A 20,831-nucleotide genomic window follows, 5' to 3' on the forward strand; every position below is an offset into this window, starting at 1 on the left:
ACAGGGTCTCCACCGCATTTACACAAACTCTCCTCGGTACTTAACACGCGCACATTCGCTCATTTAAAACCTAGGCGTTACTTTTACGCGTTACAATATCTTAAAAATACAGACACAATAAATTTCTTTACGAGAAGCAACAATAAAACTATAAACTCCAATACAATGGACTCCCAGGGTCTGAACCGCATAAAAGCTTCGCGTAGATCGGAAGTTAAGTAACCAGGCAGTAAATAATAATATCTTAATGAGTTGTAGGCGCGATACATAAAACATAAACGAGTGTGTTACTGTTTCCCCATTCTTGAGATTTCTCTCGCTAATCTATAGCATATTTGCACAGGCATTTATTGTCGACCTGGCCGCGTCTGGAGTTGAAAATAGAGTAGCTTTATACGTGATTCCGTTGGAGAGATTGGTCATGACCCAAGGCTTCCCGTCTTGTTTCACGATCTTTATCAAAGTATCAACAAGAGTTACACGTGGAACGAACGTACGCGTACGACGATACCGGTTCTTCATAAATCATTGGACGCCTCGAAAGTTTTATGTTATCCGTAAATCGTCTTTGACATGGTATGCAAAATATTTAAAAAGTCCACAAAGTACGCATTTTGTTGTAAAGTTTATCGTTGGGATCATCTCAATAAGGTCTTCGTCGAACCTCCAGAGTAGAATTAAATTATACATTTGAATCTCTCGAGGGATGAATTTTAAATAAATTTTATTTTTTGATTTTAATATACAATTATGTCTCATTTTAATATTGTATATTTTATATGCGTCAGAATCCCTCGAGAGGTTTTTACAAACAATGTATTTATATTTTAAGTAGTTTCATTTATTTTAAACGATATCGTGTTTCTTAACTTGTACTTTTTGCACATTTGCTGCAGCGGTGTACAAAGGCAAATACGAACAAAACGGTAGCGTAGATGTTCTTGGAATTTAGATAGAACTACATAATAATAATTCCGTTCGTTATTAAATGATATCAAGAAAGATCTAATTATCTGATTTCCAAGTAAAACTGTCTCATTGCAAATAAGAAATCCAATTAAATTTACCGTCTTTTATTACTTTTCATGGAAATGAATGAAAAGTGATGAATATGTAAATAAAAATGTTGATGATAAAATCATAAAAGTAGTCGTGACTAACTTGATCTTGGTCTAACTCTCATTGGATTCGTGGCTTCGAATATTGCACAAATCTCAATACTTATTACACACTTTATCTACAGTGAACATATTTATAGATTTTTTTTATTTCAGTATTTATCTATAAATAACTATTAACTTTGTCGTTAATAATTCACTTGTAAAGCTTAATTTGAGATGACAGACTTTTGTTGTACCTAGTAACAATATGTAGAAACTAACATATTATTTAGTATTAATATACTCTAACGTAGAAATTCTCTTCTGAGTTGTGGAGTCTTTGTTAAGTACAATTTAATTCTTATCGTACGCCAACGTTTTAAACTTGACTGGGTGCGTACATGAAAACCAATTGCAAGTCACACTACTTAATATAAAAGCACGTACCTCTTTTCTAGCATAACACTTTTTGTGTTAAAAATGTGCTTTCTTCTTTTCTCCGCTATTAAAAAGCTATAATAAAACTATCATTTTTTCACTAAAAGTTACTGTCACATCAAATTAGGACATTCGATAGGGTAAAAATATTAATGTCAAATAGAAGATGACATAAGTTCAATAAGGGTTGACCCTTTGCACTCGAGGCCTTTTTTACTGGTATCTACTAGCAACTCGAGATGCTTTCTTAGCATTCTATTGCCAGAAATGCTAAGCTTAGGTTGACTTCGAAGATGAGATTTCTAATTTGAGATTTAAAAATTAGATCACCCTTACCCCTTCAACAATTATTTTATTGACACTTCGAGTTCTAGTGAAATTAAACTTACACAAGGATTACTGCTGGTTGATTCACTGCGTCAAACCTGGTGGTGACCAAGAATCACCTCTCGAATTACTGCATCACGTTAAAATGTGACTGAGAGTCAAAGGGTTAATACTAAAACTACCAAGATCAGAGCGTACCTACAATATTTTTGTAATTAGAGAAGAGAGGAGTAAACTAATTTGTCTGTCAAATGAATTTTATGTTACAATAATTGCCTTTAAATATCGCGATTAAAAGAATGTTAATAATCGAGTGTCTTTAGAAATAAGTTTGCAGTACACAGGTAAAATTGACCGGCTTGGTAATTCTAGTGTTAAATTAATTATAGCAACTAAATACCATAGTTAGCTTCTCTGATACAAAGGAGAGTAAACGTCTTTCACGAAGAAAGTGGGTATCTCAAACAAGAACTGCTCTCAGAATTTTTAATAGTCGTAATGTAATTGCATTAATAATAATAATAATAATAATAATAATAATAGTAATGACGATGATAACGTTGATGACGACAATGATAATAATAATAATAATAATAATAATAATAATAATAATAACAATAATGACGATGACGATGATGTTACTAATAGCAATAATAGTATTAAATGACAACAATAATTAATAATAATTGTAATAATAATACATTATATGCAGTTTATTTCAATAAAATCTCTATGTAAAAATTCAGTTATAACACAATAACAGCGTCCCGGGATCGCACCGCGGTTGGAATTCAGGATTTTCTCAATGCGATTGTTTGATTGTGCGCACGTTAACGCAATTTCTTATTGACTTGGTCAATTTGCTCGTCGACTCTCTCGGACACCCCGCGGAACTTGTTCGGTTCCGGGCCAATCATTTGGATGAGTTGTGGCACGTCCTGGCCGCTGATTTGCGTGAAACGCGCCAAGGACTTCATGCATGCAAACAGTTGCTCCTCGGCTGGATCGCCATTGAAATATTGTAACAGTGCCATTGTCAGTTCCACGGCGACGTCGTCGAACACCTATACATTTCAAAAAATACGACATAATTAGAAGAGAATCATGGATATTCGATCGCACATATTGTGCAACACCTGGTGAAATGATAAACGCTAATAGGTGGCATTAATCAAGTATTTAAGAACGACTTTGTTCTCACGGTGGTACATTATTAGATATTGAGGTTTAAGAGATACAGTAGCCCACTAAAGTACTTGAATAATTCACAATATAACTCCTTCTTGTGTTAAGAATGTTCTTTGTTCGAGAACAGTTCTCGACAAGTGATTCTGTCTTTAGCCTTTTGCACTCGAGGCCTTTTTTTCTGGTATCTATCAGCAACTCGACATGCTTTCTTAGCATTCTATTGTCACGAATGCTAAGATTATATTGACTTCGAAAATGAGATCTCTAATTTGAGCTTTGAAAATCAGGTCACCTTTGCCTCAACGACAATCATTTTATTGACACTTCGAGTTCCAAAGAAATGAAATCTAAAGGAAACCTAGTGGTGACTGAGAGTCACCTCTCGAGTGCAAAGGGTTAATAATAAAAGTTATGAATAAGAATAAAAGAGCAAAAGTGAAGAATAAAATCAGTTACGCTTGCGTAATGCCCCTCGGATGAATCAATTGTGTTTCTTTGAAATGAACTCCTTCGTTGATTACTTACTGATGAGAAGTGAAATCTTATGCTAATCGAAATGTCTCGCAGTACCTTAGAAATGCTGCCTTTTGGTAAAAGTCGCCGCAGATTTTTGCTTTTGCTCATTTTCTGAAAAAACAGTATCCGATCTCTCGAAAGATATCCATCGTTTTGAACTGCAACGCAGCGTTGGTACAACATGTAACATACAGGTATACGAACGAGCAACGAGACGGTCTACGTACCTCCCGACTTGTCCTTGTTGAGACCATGAGTTTCGAAGTACTCAACAAGGCTTCGTTGCTCGTTGGTGTATCGGTTGCAGGACTCGAGACAAGTCCACCGAACCTCTTCTAAATTTCTATGTAATTTTGCTAGTACAGCTGATTTATTAATAAAGGCAGCACTTCTATTCGCGTAGACAGTAAAAGCGTGACTCCCATGGCCTTGTTGCTTAATTAATAGTACTTAAGAAAAGGCAACAAGCATTTGTTAAGCAACATCGCGGATAAGAAACCTTCCGTTTCGGGTTTACATGTCAAAGATACAGACTGTTTCGTTAATCTTGAGTAGCCTAGCATCTTTGTTGTGATAAAGGTACGTTACTAGTAAAATATTACAGCTTATTTTTGATAGAATGTAATTTAAACTATGAAAAAGATCTCGATATAATTTCATTATTTGTTATTACTGAACTGTGAACTTTATACATTTATAACGTACAGTAATATGGAAAACATACAAAAAATATACATTTATGCACGTTGAATATATTTTACAATTAATATAATAAAACTGTTATTTCATTTTGCATCAGTTAACATAGCTTTTGCTTATGTTTAGCATGTATTTATTATATTAATTTATATCATAAATGCATACAATCCGCAGTCGAGTTATTGTTATAGCTGTTTTTGACACTGCGTATCAGTTAATTGATTTATATATCAAAATTAATATTATCTTATCATAATATTAAACTACATGTAGCTGGAATAATTACAAACGATGAAATCATTCTTTCTACTTGTATGCCAAATTATATTCTGTCACAAATAATTAAGCGTTCAGATACAAAACAAATAATACTGAGAAAATTGAATCGTTAGCATACCATTTGTCTTTCCAAAACAAATATCTTTTTCCCTACAAATTGCCTACACTGACTTCCAATTTGCATTACATCTCAGAAGTCGTGTATCAGAAAATCATGATATTTGGTGTAGCGACTTCTATATATGAACCATTGATGCCTTCCAGTTAACGACAAAATTTATATGAGATATAGGAGATATTAACACTAAAAGGAGAAGCGATTAGATTGACAATCTAATTTGTTAATCAAATTAATTCTCTATTACAATAATAATCCCTACAAATTGAAGCGAAACCATTGTTAATGATTGAGTGACCTTAGAAAAAAGTTTGAGGTTCGTGTGCCAAATTGATCAGCTTAGTAGTTTTAATGTTATTATAGAGTGCGTCATATTTTATTTTGTAATAAAGAGTTACGTTAAGGGCCAGAATAGGTTCTTCCATTTGTTCAAAAGTTTTGGCTATTAAAGATAAAAAAATTTAGCACGTTTTGCGACAATAATGGCAACTTTTGTCCATCAAAGTGAGACATGTATGACAGCGATTATAGGCGTGAGTTTAAACGAAAGCGAAAGAAAAAGCTCGCTTGTTAATCAGATAGGAAGGATACAGACCACAGTTTTTACCTCCTTGCAGGCAAGGTTGTGAATAATAGCTGCACCACGAGTCTGCATGTCGAGCGAGTTCGAAAGCAACGAATGTACCGCTACTTTGGTCGTCACCCTTATATTACTGATATTCTGGTTCTGGTGTTGCCATTCTGATATGTACAATAGCCATTCCGAGCTGCTGAGGTTTTCGAACATATTTGCTAACTGTAATACACGACAAACAATTACAAAGTCGAATAACGCAACAAATGGCGACAGGTAGTGGTGGTTAGAATCTATCAGAACATTTTTGGGTCAATTAAAATTGTCACGCATTGATAAAAATGTCTTAATGTAAACAGTGATTGCTCCGATAAATGAAATTTTGTTAAAAAATTTTGTCCAAAATTACTGTTTAATCCAAAAATCGTTCATTCAGATAATACACACTTCTTGTGAATGTTATTTTACTCACAAATTGCGTAAGAGGGAGTTGTTCTTCCTGGGGATGACGGTCAATATCGAAAGCGTAATTCATAATGATATGTTCTCTCCTATCCTGGTGTAATAAAAGGATCACATCGTCTTTTAACGCAGCAACAGAAAGTACGTTCAACAATTTTACTCTCGTGTCGCTTGACAGAGATTTATCATATAGAATTCGTCCTAAACAATCGAATATCGTACAATAAGTATCGTTTGAATTATTCGTCTGTAATTATTGCGATTATTTGATTATGTAATTATGTGATTGTAATTATTCGTCTACTTACCTACGAAATTTAAGAAATTATCCCCAAGCGCCCAAGAGCCCTCGTTTTCTATAATATACTGTTCGAGTTCCTGCATGCACACTCCTTCCTCTTTATTTAATTTTCCTTCCAACAAGTTGGATAATGCCTCGTATTCCGACTTTACGTCTATTAAGTCCTTAAACACTATAGGTGGATCACGTTGACGCTTCCTCTCCTCCAGTTCCAGCTTCTCCTCTTCTTCCATTTGCATGACTCTATCGGATGGTAGCATGTCTGTGTTATCCCCATTAGTGGCCTGCATCTCGCTCAGTACAGCTGCTTATCAAACAGGACAGAGCACATTCAGAGATGTGTACGTACCATTTGTTTCTTTTAGACGTATAAAGATATTTTTTAAGAGAAATGATTAGGTGTAGAAATTAATTCGGTGTCTTTCTAAAGTTACTTATGACTCTTAATCTTCCCTAAGTCACATATTCTAAAAGAACACATGTAGTTCTGCGAAGGATAAGTTGGTAGTTCAACATATGCAATATGAATTACCTAACATACGTAGCTAATTAGATAACATAGACTAAATAAGAAATACGACTGTCCTAAATGTAATAAATAGCGAATTAAAAGTACAAACAAATAGGAATTGGAATAAGAAGTTAGATTAAACAAGAAATTATTATTGTTAAAACATTATAATTTTTTTCCAATTTGTAAAGACTGGATCAAGAGATGCTATAGTCTAAATTGTAACCATTTCACAATTGTAACCAAATAAATAAATATTTGTGTCTAAACTACAATCATAAATGGTTCAATAGAAAGGCGATAATTACTTTCTGCACCTAATGTAATTCTTGTCTTTAGAAGTATCTCTCTATATCAAAACAGGGCAATGCAATGTGATGTGAATTACTGTGATTGATTGAATAATGTTAATTGATATAACGTAACGTTTATGAATGTTTCCTAGAAAAAACATTTCAATATACTTTCGCTTTCCGCCATATCTACGCAATTGCTGGGCCCGGTGCTGTTAGTGTCGCTCGCGGTGCTGTCTCTACTTCCTTTCTGTTTCTTCTCCTTCTTCTTCTTTTTTTTCTTTCGGTCCTTCTTCGCGAGTTTCTCGTTAAGCTCGTTTCTCCTTTCTTCTAGCGCGATCGAGTTCAATCTGCAGAAAAAGTATATTTAATAATGCTAAATAGAATGAAAGTAATTTAATGAAAGTATTTAAAAAAGAAAAAGCCCAATGTAATGTGGTCTAACAAATGAGATATTTATTCAATGGGACATTACTTTAGTCACTTGTAGCCGGTATACTGTTATTGAAAACCAAAATCGTGAAGCCTTGTTTGGAAAATCCTTTAAAATAAATGGAAATTAATTTAATTTGTTGCTCTGAAAAATCTTGAATGGTTGTATCCAGTTTAAAATCATACATAGTACCAATAATTAAAAATATTAATGAATAAAGCAGCATTTAGTGTAGAGATCTATAAATCATTTATTAATATACTGTAACAGGTACTATGCATGATTTTATTCTATTAAATATTAATAAATTTATATAATATATAGGTAAATATACATATATATAAATTAATACTTTCTTATTGAATAAATCAGCATTTATTATAGAAATCTATATCTATTTAATTATACAAATTTACCATTGTCTATAAATATTAATTTATAAATTCATCAAATATGTACCACGTAAATAAACATATTTCATAATACAAATCTGTGAAATCAAGATGAAATCTCTAAAATCCTTCCAAAGTTTTCGTTTTCTATTAATAAACATTGTCAGACCATATTGCGTAAGGGTTTTCAGAAATTTACAAACTGAAGAGCGTACTCTTACCTAGCTTCCTCGATGGCCTCATTTAAAAGCTCGTACTCTGGCGAAACTTCTCTCTGGTTTCTTGTACCAAGGAATGCTTGACCAACTGTAAATAGTTTGGATCCACTCGGGCTGCTGCTCAAAGTCTCTATCAGGGTTCTCAGACCCTGTCCGATTGGTCTATATGGAAATGCAAGCGGTGATCAAGTATACACAAGTATTAACGAATTTCCAATATTGAGTTCAAGGCTGAATTAAATCATGGAACTTCAGGGGCTACAGCTGGTGATGGCCTTCAGGTGCACACATGCTACCACTACAAACTTTTCATATTTGTATTTTGATACAAAATAATAACAACAATATCAATTTATCCAAAGTAATGGTTCATACAATGAATTATTTTTATTGACATGAAAATAAGAAAGATAATAAGAAATATAAGATATATAATAATAAGAATAATAATAATATATAATAATAAGAAATAATTATTCAGATAATTCATTTTAAATCGTTATTTTCAATGCAGTCATTTGAAAATAATTAAGTAATAGGTAGTTCATGTAACGAGTTCTTTGGTTATTCTTTTATTACAAATTTATTGAATGAAATCCTCAAAGTAAGATTATTAATATTATTATTTAAGAGATGTTTTACTTTTAGAAGCAATTTTACAAATTATTTCAAATAATTACAAATTAAAACAACATATTAGTGGAGGTTGTGATTCAAGTCTATGAATACAATTATGAAAATAAAATAACGTGTCTGGTTTGAAATAATATTTCAAGTAGTATAATTTCAAAAGTGTCCAGGGTTGTTTCAAACAATTATTTAGAATAATTATGAAGTAGAATAATATGTTACTCGTCATAATTAGTAATACAGAAAACATACAAAATGTATGTTGAATATATTCTACAATTATTATAATGATATTATTATTTCATTTTCCATAAGTGCACTTGCACAAACCTTTTGGTTATGTTTAGCAAGTGTTTATTATACTACTTTATGCATTTATAGGAAATTTGAATGTGCAAGAAAATGCAAACTTCACGCAGTATGCAATAATTATTATATTGATATTATTATTTCATTTTCCATAAGTGCACTTGCACAAACCTTTTGGTTATGTTTAGCAAGTATTTATTATACTACTTTATACCATAAATGCATAAACATTCGCAATCTAGTCATTATTAGGCTGCAGATGTTTGTGCATTTATAGGAAATTTGAATGTGCAAGAAATTGCAAACTTCACGCAGTATGCAATAATATAAAAAAAAAAGTATTGAAAGTAAAGTTCGTCTTATAATATTTTCAGAGTAAAATAAATTTCTGTTTAATAGTAATAATTTATTATTAATAAAGTTCGATTTTTGGAGGTACGTTTATAAAGATTTTATTTTGTATAAAGATAAAATTCTTTCGCGGAAATCGTACAAGCTACTTTGAATATTGACCTCGTGAAATGAAATTCAATTATCTTTTAGAAAGTAATTATTAGAATGCGAATGGTTATGGAAATTCATATTTTACAGATTTATATAAACAATTGAGATTTAAATGAAAGTATGCAAGCAGAATGAAAGCAGTCCTATCTGCGAGAGTTGGTTTTGAATGACAGTGAGTGAGAATGGAAAGGTTTGAACGTTGGTACGCGTGGAGAATAAGTAAGGTTGGCAATGCCAGAGATGGGGAAAACCCTAGGCTTCGAATAAATTTGAAGTTTGCCGATGTGTTTGTCTCGTTTCTTTCTCTGGAAAATGTTCAAAAGAGGACATGAGACAAACATATCGGCAAACTTCAGATTTATTCGAAACCTAGGGTTTTGTCCATCACTGGTTGACATGCCTGAAAGCGTGAATGAGGTTAAGTGTAAAAAAGTATGAAAATGTGTAGCGTAGTTATTCAATATATAAAACAAATACTTATTTATTAATTATCTATATTAAATATTCATTATATTAAACTAAAATAATGTGATATCTTATACATGGTGTAATATGTACATATAATATGTTGATATTTTATATATTTTTGCATTCATGCACCTACACGAATCTTTATCACTATTAAGGGTGCGCAGGAGCCAGAGCCAAACTCAGAGTTGACTTCAGCGACAGTGGCGGAAAAAGTAAGAAACTCAGGGACAATGACAGAGAGGGCGATACAACAATTGCAGGAGAGACGAGGACCAGGGAGATTAGGCTAGCATTATTTTTTTTCGAGGATATTGAAGCAAAGAAGCAAAATTTTCTAATAATTCTGGTTTTAATATATTCGTTACACTTTGGCGGGTGCGACTCCAAGGCCTGATTTTGCAATTTCGGCTTTAAAACTTTATAAACAATAAAAATACGTTTGCTATCTTCATTTTATTGTTTATAAAGTTTTAAAGCCGAAATTGCAAAATCAGGCCTTGGAGTCGCACCCGTCAAAGTGTAACGAATATATTAAAACCAGAATTATTAGAAAATTTTGCTTCTTTGCTTCAATATCTTCGAAAAAAAATAATGCTAGCCTAATCTCCCTGGTCCTCGTTTCTCCTGCAATTGTTGTATCGCCCTCTCTGTCATTGTCCCTGAGTTTCCTACTTTTTCCGCCACTGTCGCTGAAGTCAACTCTGAGTTTGACTCTAGCTCCTGCGCACCTTTAAACAGAAATTTATTTTACTCTGAAAATATTATAAGACGAACTTTACTTTCAATATTTTTTTACATTCTTATAGATTCTCTAATATAATTTTTATTTGCTGTAGATGCATAACCATTCGCAGTTACACCAACTGAAGCCCTGAGGGATTCCCCAAAGAATTGAGGAGGTATTCTAGTTTAGAACTTTCAAAATATCCATATTTATTTCTTTTTTTGCATTTTTAATTTCTTTGCAATTTTAGCTACAATCTCTTCGTTGGTAATATGAGTGATACTCATTTTCAACAAGCAAGTAAGCAAAGGTTTGGTTTTGATTATAATCTTAAGTATACAGTGTAATAAGTATTCGTACAGGAACCAATTCACAATAAAACTTCATACAATTATTTTATTAATAAATTTTAGAGGAAGAAATAAGTAACCAACATTCTTACATATTTTTAGAGTAGAATTTGCGTAAATTAAAGTTTATTATTTTTAATGTTAACGCTCTCATTTCTTTTCTTATTAATTTTATTTTAAATTAGTTGCTGTACGAATACTTTTTACACTGACTACGTATTTAGTACGAAAGACTTTAAAAGACACGATTTCCCTCCATATTTAACCATGATTTTTATATTTTAGATAACCATGGTAAGATAAACATATTTTTTGAAATGGTTGCCACGATACTACGAGTTCTAGTTGATTGAATGACTTCAAATTTGGAGTGAGTCTTCAGCACGGTTTTCAAATCTGATTATTCTATATATATATTTTTTTTTTAATAGGTATACAAAGGACAAGAAAAGTGGAAAAGAATGAATTTTCAATATTTCATAATTATTCTGGTTCAGCTGGTGCCTGGTTAAATATATATATTGGGTTGTCCAGAAAGTTCATGCCTATTTTTAAGAAAACTTCAAAGGCATATTTGAATTTTGATGTATATTTATTGAATTATATATGTTGTACCATTTTGTTCCACAACCTTTCCACCTGTTAAGGAATGTACACATTTTATTTATTTTCAGCCATTCCGACATATTTAGACCTGTACCGCCTACTAAAAATCGGCATGGATTTTCCAGATAGCCCAATATTTTGTAATATACAAAAAACAAGAAAAATGGAAAAAGGTGAATTTTCAATATTTCATAATTATTCTGGTTCGACCAACAGCGATGCTAATATTAACGAAAATGTACTTGACAATATTAACTAAAATCTCTCTGAACATACTTTTTCAGGAGGGCCTGTATAAGATCACTCGTACCAAGTTCAATTTTGATTATTTTTACCTGGAAACAATCGTGTACGTTCTTAAAACGTGAATAAGTAGGTGTACGTGTAAGTAGGCAAAGCCTTCATAAAATTCTTTATAAATTAAAAGAAGAAAGGAAATCTTCAAAAAAGGAATTAAAAATTGCCGCTCCAAAGACTAGAATGGCTCCTTAATTCGTCACCCGATAGGAGTTAGAACACACGAGAATCTTACGTTTGGAATATCTCTTCCGGCAAATCGAGAATGTACTTCGGTATACCCTTGCCAGCCAAGAAATTGCTAACTTCGTCCGTGAAGCAGTTGCAGTTGTGCTTGAAGAGGTTGTACGTCCCCGGGCTGCAACGGAACGACTGATTTTTGTCGGAAAAACCGTCGGGGTGTGTTTTGGCTAATACACGTCGTCATGAAAATATTTTTACACTGATAACTCACGCGAACTTGGACGTGCCCAAGCCGTTGATGTATTCTAAGAAGATGGAGTACGGCAAGTAGGTGTCGCCGATTCTTTCCACCTTGTTCGGCTCGCCTAGCACCGTGCCGCCCTGAAACACGGGAAACGGATTCCTCCGTATGAAAGCCGTGCATTCGGAAGCCGTCGTCAATGTCAATTTTACGGCAGCGTACGATCAACGCGTCGGTACACCCCCTCGCGATGGCAGGCTCCGAGAGCTATGTAATTTTAGAATCTACGACAAACTTGCGCTTCCCTATAAGAAACGCTCGAAATAACTGTGCACCGTGTGTCGGAGTAGCGCTACTCGATGCGTGGAAGGGAATGAATTAAAAAAGAATTGAAACAAAAGAGAGAAAGGAAAAAGTAAAGAAAAAGGAGGAAAAGGAATAAAATGAAGAGGAGACAGAAGCGTGGCTCGCGAACGCTAAATTTAAACGATTAGCCGAAACTCTGATTGGTTTTTGTAGCATGGAGGGAAATACGAACGGGCAGGGAAGAGGAGAAGAGGTTCCTGTGGAACGAACGCCGGAAATGGTTCGAAAGTTTTAGGAAAAGTTTGTTTAGGTATCAGAGAGGCGGAAGGAAGGGGGAGATCGAATTTCCGTCACTTCGTGGGAAAACAGAACGTCACTTTGTTGTTTTCCGCGAATCTGCGCACGTTATTTTATTATAAATGTTGCACCTGCGTCGAGAGGCGAAGAACTCGTGTCGGGTTCGCGCGACGGAGCGGTTTTCTCGGTTGGTTTTGCGTTTCGTCAACGAACCACTCGCATACGAACTGACGTCGCGGCGCGCCTCGAGATTCGACACCACGCTGCCCGGCTAGCGTAACTCAAGATAAACGATATTCGAGTTCGCATGGTAGCGCGCACGCTCTTCATCGATGCAGCTTTGGGTTTGCTTTTTCCATCGCGTTGCGTTTGACTACTTTCCAGCTGATCGTCCACCGACGCACGGTGCGTCGAGCGCGGTAGAAGTTTCATTATACCTCTGTGTTGTTCGGACTGTTCGTCATCCTATACATTTTTATTTTAGGTATTTTAACCCTTTGCGCTCGAGTGGCGTCTCTAGGGCGACATATGTAATTCAAAAGTGACGTTTTGAACGTACAATTTTTATTTTACTTACATCAGAATACAGCTAATTATAAATTGTAACAATAATTCATTGAGTCACGAATGTTCGTAGATGTTTCTTTTCTAAGTAGAGTTTTTTAGCTTTACAGAAATTTATTATAAAACGGACTCAGTAAAACGATTCTATAGAACTATGCCTCGAGCGCAAAGGGTTAAACTTAGGCGATATTGTATACGAGTTAAGAATTTAACGGTTGAGAGTTTAGAAATTGGAATGATGTGGTACGACGCGTGATAATAAGAGTGTAACTTTAACTGTAGAATTAAGTTTGTTAATATTAGGTTTACTATAGTTATTAATATTTTGTACGTATTTTTAATTAACCTGTTGAGGAATATCGACGTATACATATACGCTTTAAGAATTAAGAAATATATAGAATATTAACATGAGACGCGAGACATGAGAAATAAGAAATATACAATATTAACGTGAGCTAATACTAGGTTTACTATAGTTATTAATATTTTGTACATATTTTTAATTAACCTGTTGAGGAATATCGACGTATATAACGACGTTTTAAGAATTAAGAAATAGACAATATTAAAATGACACAATATATTTGTATGCAAAATCCATTTAGAGATAAATATTGCTTTGGTTAGTTCGTATCAACTAAATAAAAAACTAAACACTATTTAAAATTCGATAATCGCAGCTCGAGTCTCATTGTTATTTTAAGAGAATTCTCCAAGAATGTCTTCTGAATTAATTCTTCAACCTGAGATCCGGGTAAATGGATTTAATATCTTTCTGAATTTGTTAGAATTTGAAAGTAGTTAAATACGACCATATTAGCTAGATCTTAAACATTTACGTTTGCACATCATTCACTAAATTTCGTAATATGTGAATTTTTCCCTATTTTTAATCATATTTTATTCGAATAATAATCGTGCTATTACAATAATAATGTTCCTCATTCTTTAATTAGTAATATATTTTTGCTATAAGTGAAGCGTAATGATACACATACATATTCTCACCATAAATTGCAGCAGAGAAATAGTCAAAAATTGAATAATTTTACAAATAAATCTAACGCACCTGGTTAAAATAAACATTTGATAGTTTTAGCGTTAATGACAGTCAGGAAAGGTTTAACATTAACGGAAGCCATGCCGGGCAACGCGAAGAAGCCACCTTCAATGATGGTGAATCGATACGCAATTAGGATGAACGTATTTTGAACATGATCCAATATATAGGTTCATACACCTCAACTTCGTCGAACTTGAACATTGAGAGAAAGGAGTTTCTGTTTGAATGGCTCGTGTCTCAGGCGCTCTAAATACATTGCAAATAAATTTAAAGGAATAACAGACATGTATTTTAGAACAACCTTTATTACACAATGACAGTAAATAAAGGCTCTTTTCCCAATAGAATTATTTATATCAAGTATGCTTCACATTTTATATTTAGTCTTTATTGAGTGTTTAATTATTAGGTGTAGGAATTAATGATGTACCTTTATATTCAATCATTCATATCCCTAGTTTAAGTAGAAGTATTTAATCGCCATTTTGTTATTTTATGTTAAATCACCAGTCTTCTAAATTACCAATTTATACATACATATATTGTATAATAATCTAAACCCTAACCCGATGACCAGCCATTAATGTTTGCTGATTATTATTATTATTCTAATAGATCACAAGTGTAGCAAGTAGTTACAATAATTGTAGAACAATAATAATAAGGAAAATGTTACTCTGCATGTAATCTCCACCAGGTTGAAACATAGATAATGTCTATAATGGCCATTAATTACAATCTAAGATAGTCATAAAAAATTTAGAATTGAATAGGTAAGACTATAAGAAACTAAACGTTAATTTACATATAAATCCAAATGTGTAGAGGTTTGTACAGATACTATGTGTAGATACTTCACAATAGAGTTTAGATTGAGAACTTAGAAGGTTGATCCTATAATATACCAAACTGGCGAGTAAGTATATTTGTTTAAACCAGAGTTACAAACAGACTGCCAACGTTTATGCAAATGTATATTTTTATAAATACATATGATGAATTGAAATTTAAAGAAAACCAGATTCCATCTTTTAAACAGTGTAATGTGATTGTTGGGACTTTATATATTTTTGCCTTCGTTCATACATTTTCCCACATCTTCACTTGCCATAAATACATATAAACATCCGCAGTCTATGTAGTTATTAATGGTCGAATACAAAGGCACAGAATTATCATCAACGCCTAATAACAATTAGGATCTTAATTCATCAAGAAATAGATTTTTCGACAAATTTTTGTATCTGTTGGGAATTTTCAATTTTAGCAGAGAAGACCTTAGGAGTCGAATTAGTGACAGGTTTATGGAAGAATCGACGTTGGAAGCGGAAACTCACCAGCAAGTTTAGGCTTTGTAGAATCTGGACGAGGGATCATCGGATGGAGAGAGCGAGGAGAAAGGGAGATGTGAGAAAGAGATTGAAGTAAGGCAAGGATTATTTTTGGAGTCAACCGGACCAAATTTAGTACCCACTCGTGTCTAGCGTATCGTATGGCCAGAATGACTCGCCACTAGCTGGCTATATAGCGCGTCCAATCGGTCACCATTTGGATGGCAGAGATGCACCCCGAGTAGCCTAACATTTCACCGGGTGTAACTTTTTTTCCCATCGATAAATCGCGATTGCCAGAATCTTATTTTCGTCCCAACCATTGTAACGAGAACAAGTTGACAAGTTTTGGTTTAGGGATGTTTGAGAAATATATTGAAATAGTCAGTATTTATTTAAAAAATTCTAGACTATTTTAACAAGTTTTCCAAGATCCTCTAAAACGTTTGGAGTTAAAAAATTCTAGACTACTTTAACAAGATTCTCCAACTACTTTTCCAAGATTCTCCAAAACATTTGGAGTTGTTTTACTGAGTCGTTCAAAAGTTATAACAGTTTCTATGTGGGACAAATTGACATCTAGTTAAATGAACAACATGCTGTCACGTTGATTCTGATAGAGAAATAGTAGTAAAAAGATAGCAAGAATAATCTATAAATTTATAAACTAGTAGATAAAGTATCTAAAAATGTATGTAAATAATATTTACTAGTCAAAAGTATACAAACAGAAAGATTCGCGATAAATTGGAGACTTGGCATTAAAACCAAGCTTATAATTATAAATTTTGTTCATTTAAATGCCTTAATTACAAAGATATTCGTGACAACGAACATAGCTCGTTCATTAATAACATTAGGCGTGGAAAGTAATTTCGTGATTTATACTCGATAGTTTATAAATGTAGTTTATCCTCTTGAGGGACGAATTTTAAATACCTTTTTCTTTTTTATTTAATTGAATACGCACAAACCAAAGCAATATTTATCTCTAAATCGATTTCGACATACAAATATACTGTCTCATTTTAATATTGTACATTTCTTAATTCTTAAAACGTATAAATATGCGTCGATATTCCTGGTTAAGTTAAGTAAAAATATTTATTCATCATTTCGTTAGGTTAAATAATCATCCTTTTATATGTGTATCATTATGCTTTACTTATAGCAAAGATATATTACTAATTAAAGAATGGAGAACATTATTATTGTAATAGGACGATTATTATTCGAATAAAATATAATTAAAAATAGGGAAAAATTCACATATTATTAAAGTTAGTGACTGATGTACAAACGTAAATGTTTAAGATCAAATTTGTAATATTAAATGTGTGAGTACGTTTGTATACATCCAGCTAATATGGTCGTATTCAACTTTTTTTGAACTCTAAAAAGTTCAGAAAGTTATTAAATCCATTTACGAGGATATCAGGTTGAAGAATTAATTCGGAAGACATTCTGGAGAATTCTCTCAAAATAACAATGAGACTCGGGTCACGATTATCTGGCACTTCGCCCCGAAACATGCTCACCGCAGCTCTAGGAATCATTGAAATTACCTTTTTGGCGTTCTGCAGTTTCAATGAACGTTTTAAAAATAATGATGAGCATAAACACGCTGATTGGCAAAGAAGCATGAAATTATTTCCAACGTCACGACAAACGTAAATTATCATGCCAAAATAACTTGGAAAAGTAAACCAAAAGCAATTTTTTTCTTTTTAATATTGCAAAGGAAGATAAAATTCAGTAATAGATTATTCCTTGTTTGAAACTTTTAATTAATGTGTATGTATTATGTGCATCACACGGTTAATAGAATTTTTGAAGTACTTGGGTAGTGCATAGTTAACTTAATCAACAATTTAATTTTTAAAGTAGTTGGAAAGTACATGGGCAATTTAATTGTGAATTTAATTTGATTTTTGTGATAATACTAATGAAAGGTTCTGGCCATTCATTTAAATGTTTATACTCGCGCAAGTTACCATTACGTTTCATAAATTTTCAGAAAAACAATGACGTACGTACGTCACGACAAAAGAGCATCGTTTGTACTGAAATAAAATTCTGGCAACAACAGTTTATTGAACGTAGCCCAAGCAATAAACAAAAAGTTTATTTTCCTCCAAAAATTCCGATCGTGCTTGCGTATTATAGTTATATTAATATCGTTTTAGTTCTTCGCTGCGGTTCAAATGTAATAATATTTTCTAAAAAAGTATTCGTTGGATCGCTTGTTCAATTTCACGAGAAGAACTATACTTACAGGCCTGGCAGTTTGGATCCCGCTTGGACCAAAGTAATATTCTCTCCCGTAGGCGACGATCGCTGTGTGCCATATCCCCTCTATGTGTCGACCTACGCAAAAAATAATATCAACTGTAGCATTTAAACAAAGAATTTCATTTATTGTACACGAGCTACGTCGCTATACTATCATTTACATTCTTATATCATTAGGAAAAATTACTAACATCTAATTCTCTTATATTTTCTTAGTTTCCTTAGTTTTCTTTGGTCCCATTAAATTTCATTGCAACTCGAAGAATAATAATAAACAAAATTTGTGGGTTACTAAAGTTCGAATATATACAGAGTGTCTCAAAAATGTTGGAGGTCCTTGAAAGGGGTGGTTCGGGAGGTGATTTGAAACAACTTTTTCCTTTGCAAAAATGTCGGATGGGGCTTCGTTAAGTAGATATTAATAAAAAAACCCGACCAGTCAGAGCGCGCGGATACCGTTGGAGCGGCCGCGGTAGCGAAGGCTACGCGCTGAGCGGCCGCGTCAATACCCTTCGATGCACGTCGAGTCACTTGTTCGCGTACGAGAGCAGATACCTAGCGCGTAGCCATCGCTATCGCGGCCATTCCAACGGGCGCTCTGATTGGTCAGTGTTTTCCGTTAATATCTCCTCAACGAAGCCTCGGACAACAATTTCGCTAAGGAAAAAGTTGTTTCAAATCACCCCCTGAACCACCCTTTTCGAGGACCTCCAACTTTTTTGGGACACCCTGTATATGTAGATTAATTGTAATGACCATCAGGTTGAGACTTGAGAGTGTTGGAGGTCCTTGAAAGGGATGGTTCGAGGGGTGATTTGAAACAATATTTTCGGTAAGAAAAACGTTGTTTCAATCACCCCCCGAACCATCCCTTTCAAGGAACTCCAATATTTTTGAGACACCCTGTATATTAGTGACATAGAAGGTTTGTCAAAATTGTGTTAAAACATTTTTTGCTAAAACACAATATTTTCGAGTTATCATGGTGTACAAGTTAAAATAGGACACCCTGTATGTATTATACAAGATGTCCTAAAAATGTTGGAAGTCATTGAACGGGGTGGTCCGGGAGGTGATTTGAAGCAACTTTTTCCTTAGCGAAAATGTTGTCTGAGGCTTTGTTAAGGAGATATTAACGGAAAACACTGACCAATCAGAGCGCGAGGATGCCGTTGGAGTGGCCGCGGTATGCGTGGCTACGCGCTAGGCGACCGCGCTCATACGTTACCGCGGCCGCTCTACCGGCATCCTCGCGCTCTGATTGGTCGAGGTTTTTCGTTAATATCTCCTCAACGAAGCCTCGGACAACATTTTCCCAAAGAAAAAAGTTGTTTCAAATCACCTCCCGAACTACCTCTTTCAAGGTGTTACAACATTTTTTGGACACCCTGTATATACAGGGTAGAGGTGTTTTGAAACAACTTTTTCCTTAGCGAAAATGCTGTTCGAGGCTTCGTTAAGGAGATATTAAGAGAAAACTTTGACCAATCAGAGCGCGAGTATACCGATGGAGCGCTCGCGGCAGCGTATGGGGGCGGTCGCCTAGCGCGTAGCCACGCCTACTGCGGCCGCTCCAACGGTATACGCGCGCTCTGATTGGTCGAGGTTTTCGGTTAATATCTCCTTAACGAAGCCTCGGACAACATTTTCGCTGAGAAAAAAGTTGTTTCAAATCACCTCCCCGAATCACCTCTTTCAAGGACCTCCAACATTTTTGGAACACCCTGTATAAATCCATAACAATGGAAATCAGTAATACTTATATCTAATTTTACAGTAATTTCAGAAGAATAATAGTAAACAAAATTCGATGGCAACTAAAATTTGTACAGAGATGCATTGCGATCAGGTTGAGACTTATTTGTTGAGGATTTAAAAGGTTTAATGTACCAAATTACGAGCGATCTGTTTAAACTATAATTATAATTTATAAGTTATAAATAATTGAATATAGAGGCAGAGATATAATTTCTACACGTAGAATTTTATGCCTAGTTGGCCCCGGACGCGCCTCGAAATTTGTAGTCGACGTTTAGAGTCTCCTCCGACCTAGTTTCTCATCGCGGGAATAGCCAAGCATATCCGCGATTTTCTTATTGCAACGCGTTTCTGGGGGGAGCCGACCCGTCGGTGACGAAATAATCGCGAGAAATAGCTACTACGGCCATCCAACTCAACGATTCACCACTTTCAATGCTTGCGCAACGTTTCACAAATATTGAGTTGACGCGCGAGTCGTCCAGGGCCACGAAAAGTCTCTGTGGAGGATTGGGTAGTCGGTATCAGTCTTGGGCGAATTTTAATTGAAATGGAAAAATGAAAGATAACTATTTGAAATAATTTATTTCGTACCGTTATTTTACGAGAAAGATAATACTTGTTCACTCGAAATGGTAGTTATTTTAAATAATGAATTATTAGGTTATATTTTATTTCGAATGTAACGAAAAGAATGATCGTCAAAATATATTCTCTAATTATATATTTTCTAAATTGAAAAGCATTCTTCTTGTGTAAATCGCATATAAGCTTTCTAATAAAACCAAAGTCAATATAATCGGTCCACGTACAACAGCGATATCGTAATATCATGTCACGATTCATCCAAAAACGATATTCATGAAAAAGTAATAACTTTTTAATATACATGCCGGCCATATTGGATCCGTCATTTTGAATTTTGCAATTTTGATGTCAGATTCAATGTTTGCTGGTCAAATAAATCATACATACCACGTTTCATGAATATCTAACAACTTTTTAATATACATGTGGGCCATATTGGATCCGCCATTTTGAATTTTGCAATTC

General features: G+C 34.0%; 1 protein-coding gene across 8 annotated transcripts in view; it reads right to left on the minus strand.

The window, feature by feature from the left end:
• Window positions 1-2,563: 2,563 nt before the first annotated feature.
• The window catches only part of LOC128885490 (uncharacterized), a 29,425-nt gene continuing 11,157 nt past the window's right edge, over window positions 2,564-20,831 (minus strand). For 5 of the 8 annotated variants that reach the window (XM_054139558.1, XM_054139563.1, XM_054139556.1 and 2 more), the window contains exons 3-12: window positions 18,004-18,095; window positions 12,195-12,304; window positions 11,976-12,098; window positions 7,853-8,011; window positions 6,978-7,156; window positions 6,010-6,309; window positions 5,712-5,902; window positions 5,273-5,461; window positions 3,624-3,680; window positions 2,564-2,929 (exon numbers count right to left, since the gene is read on the minus strand). In XM_054139558.1, coding sequence (XP_053995533.1) covers window positions 2,696-2,929; window positions 3,624-3,680; window positions 5,273-5,461; window positions 5,712-5,902; window positions 6,010-6,309; window positions 6,978-7,156; window positions 7,853-8,011; window positions 11,976-12,098; window positions 12,195-12,304; window positions 18,004-18,095 — 1,634 coding nt within the window. In that variant the 3' untranslated portion in view covers window positions 2,564-2,695. Of the gene's footprint in view, window positions 2,930-3,623; window positions 3,681-5,260; window positions 5,462-5,711; window positions 5,903-6,009; window positions 6,310-6,977; window positions 7,157-7,852; window positions 8,012-11,975; window positions 12,099-12,194; window positions 12,305-18,003; window positions 18,096-20,831 lie in introns of all 8 variants that reach the window. The other 3 variants (XM_054139557.1, XM_054139560.1, XM_054139559.1) reach the window with 3 other exon arrangements.

This window comes from Hylaeus anthracinus, unplaced genomic scaffold (genome assembly GCF_026225885.1).
Source record: "Hylaeus anthracinus isolate JK02 unplaced genomic scaffold, UHH_iyHylAnth1.0_haploid 11981, whole genome shotgun sequence".
NCBI classification, from domain to species: Eukaryota; Metazoa; Arthropoda; class Insecta; order Hymenoptera; family Colletidae; genus Hylaeus; species Hylaeus anthracinus.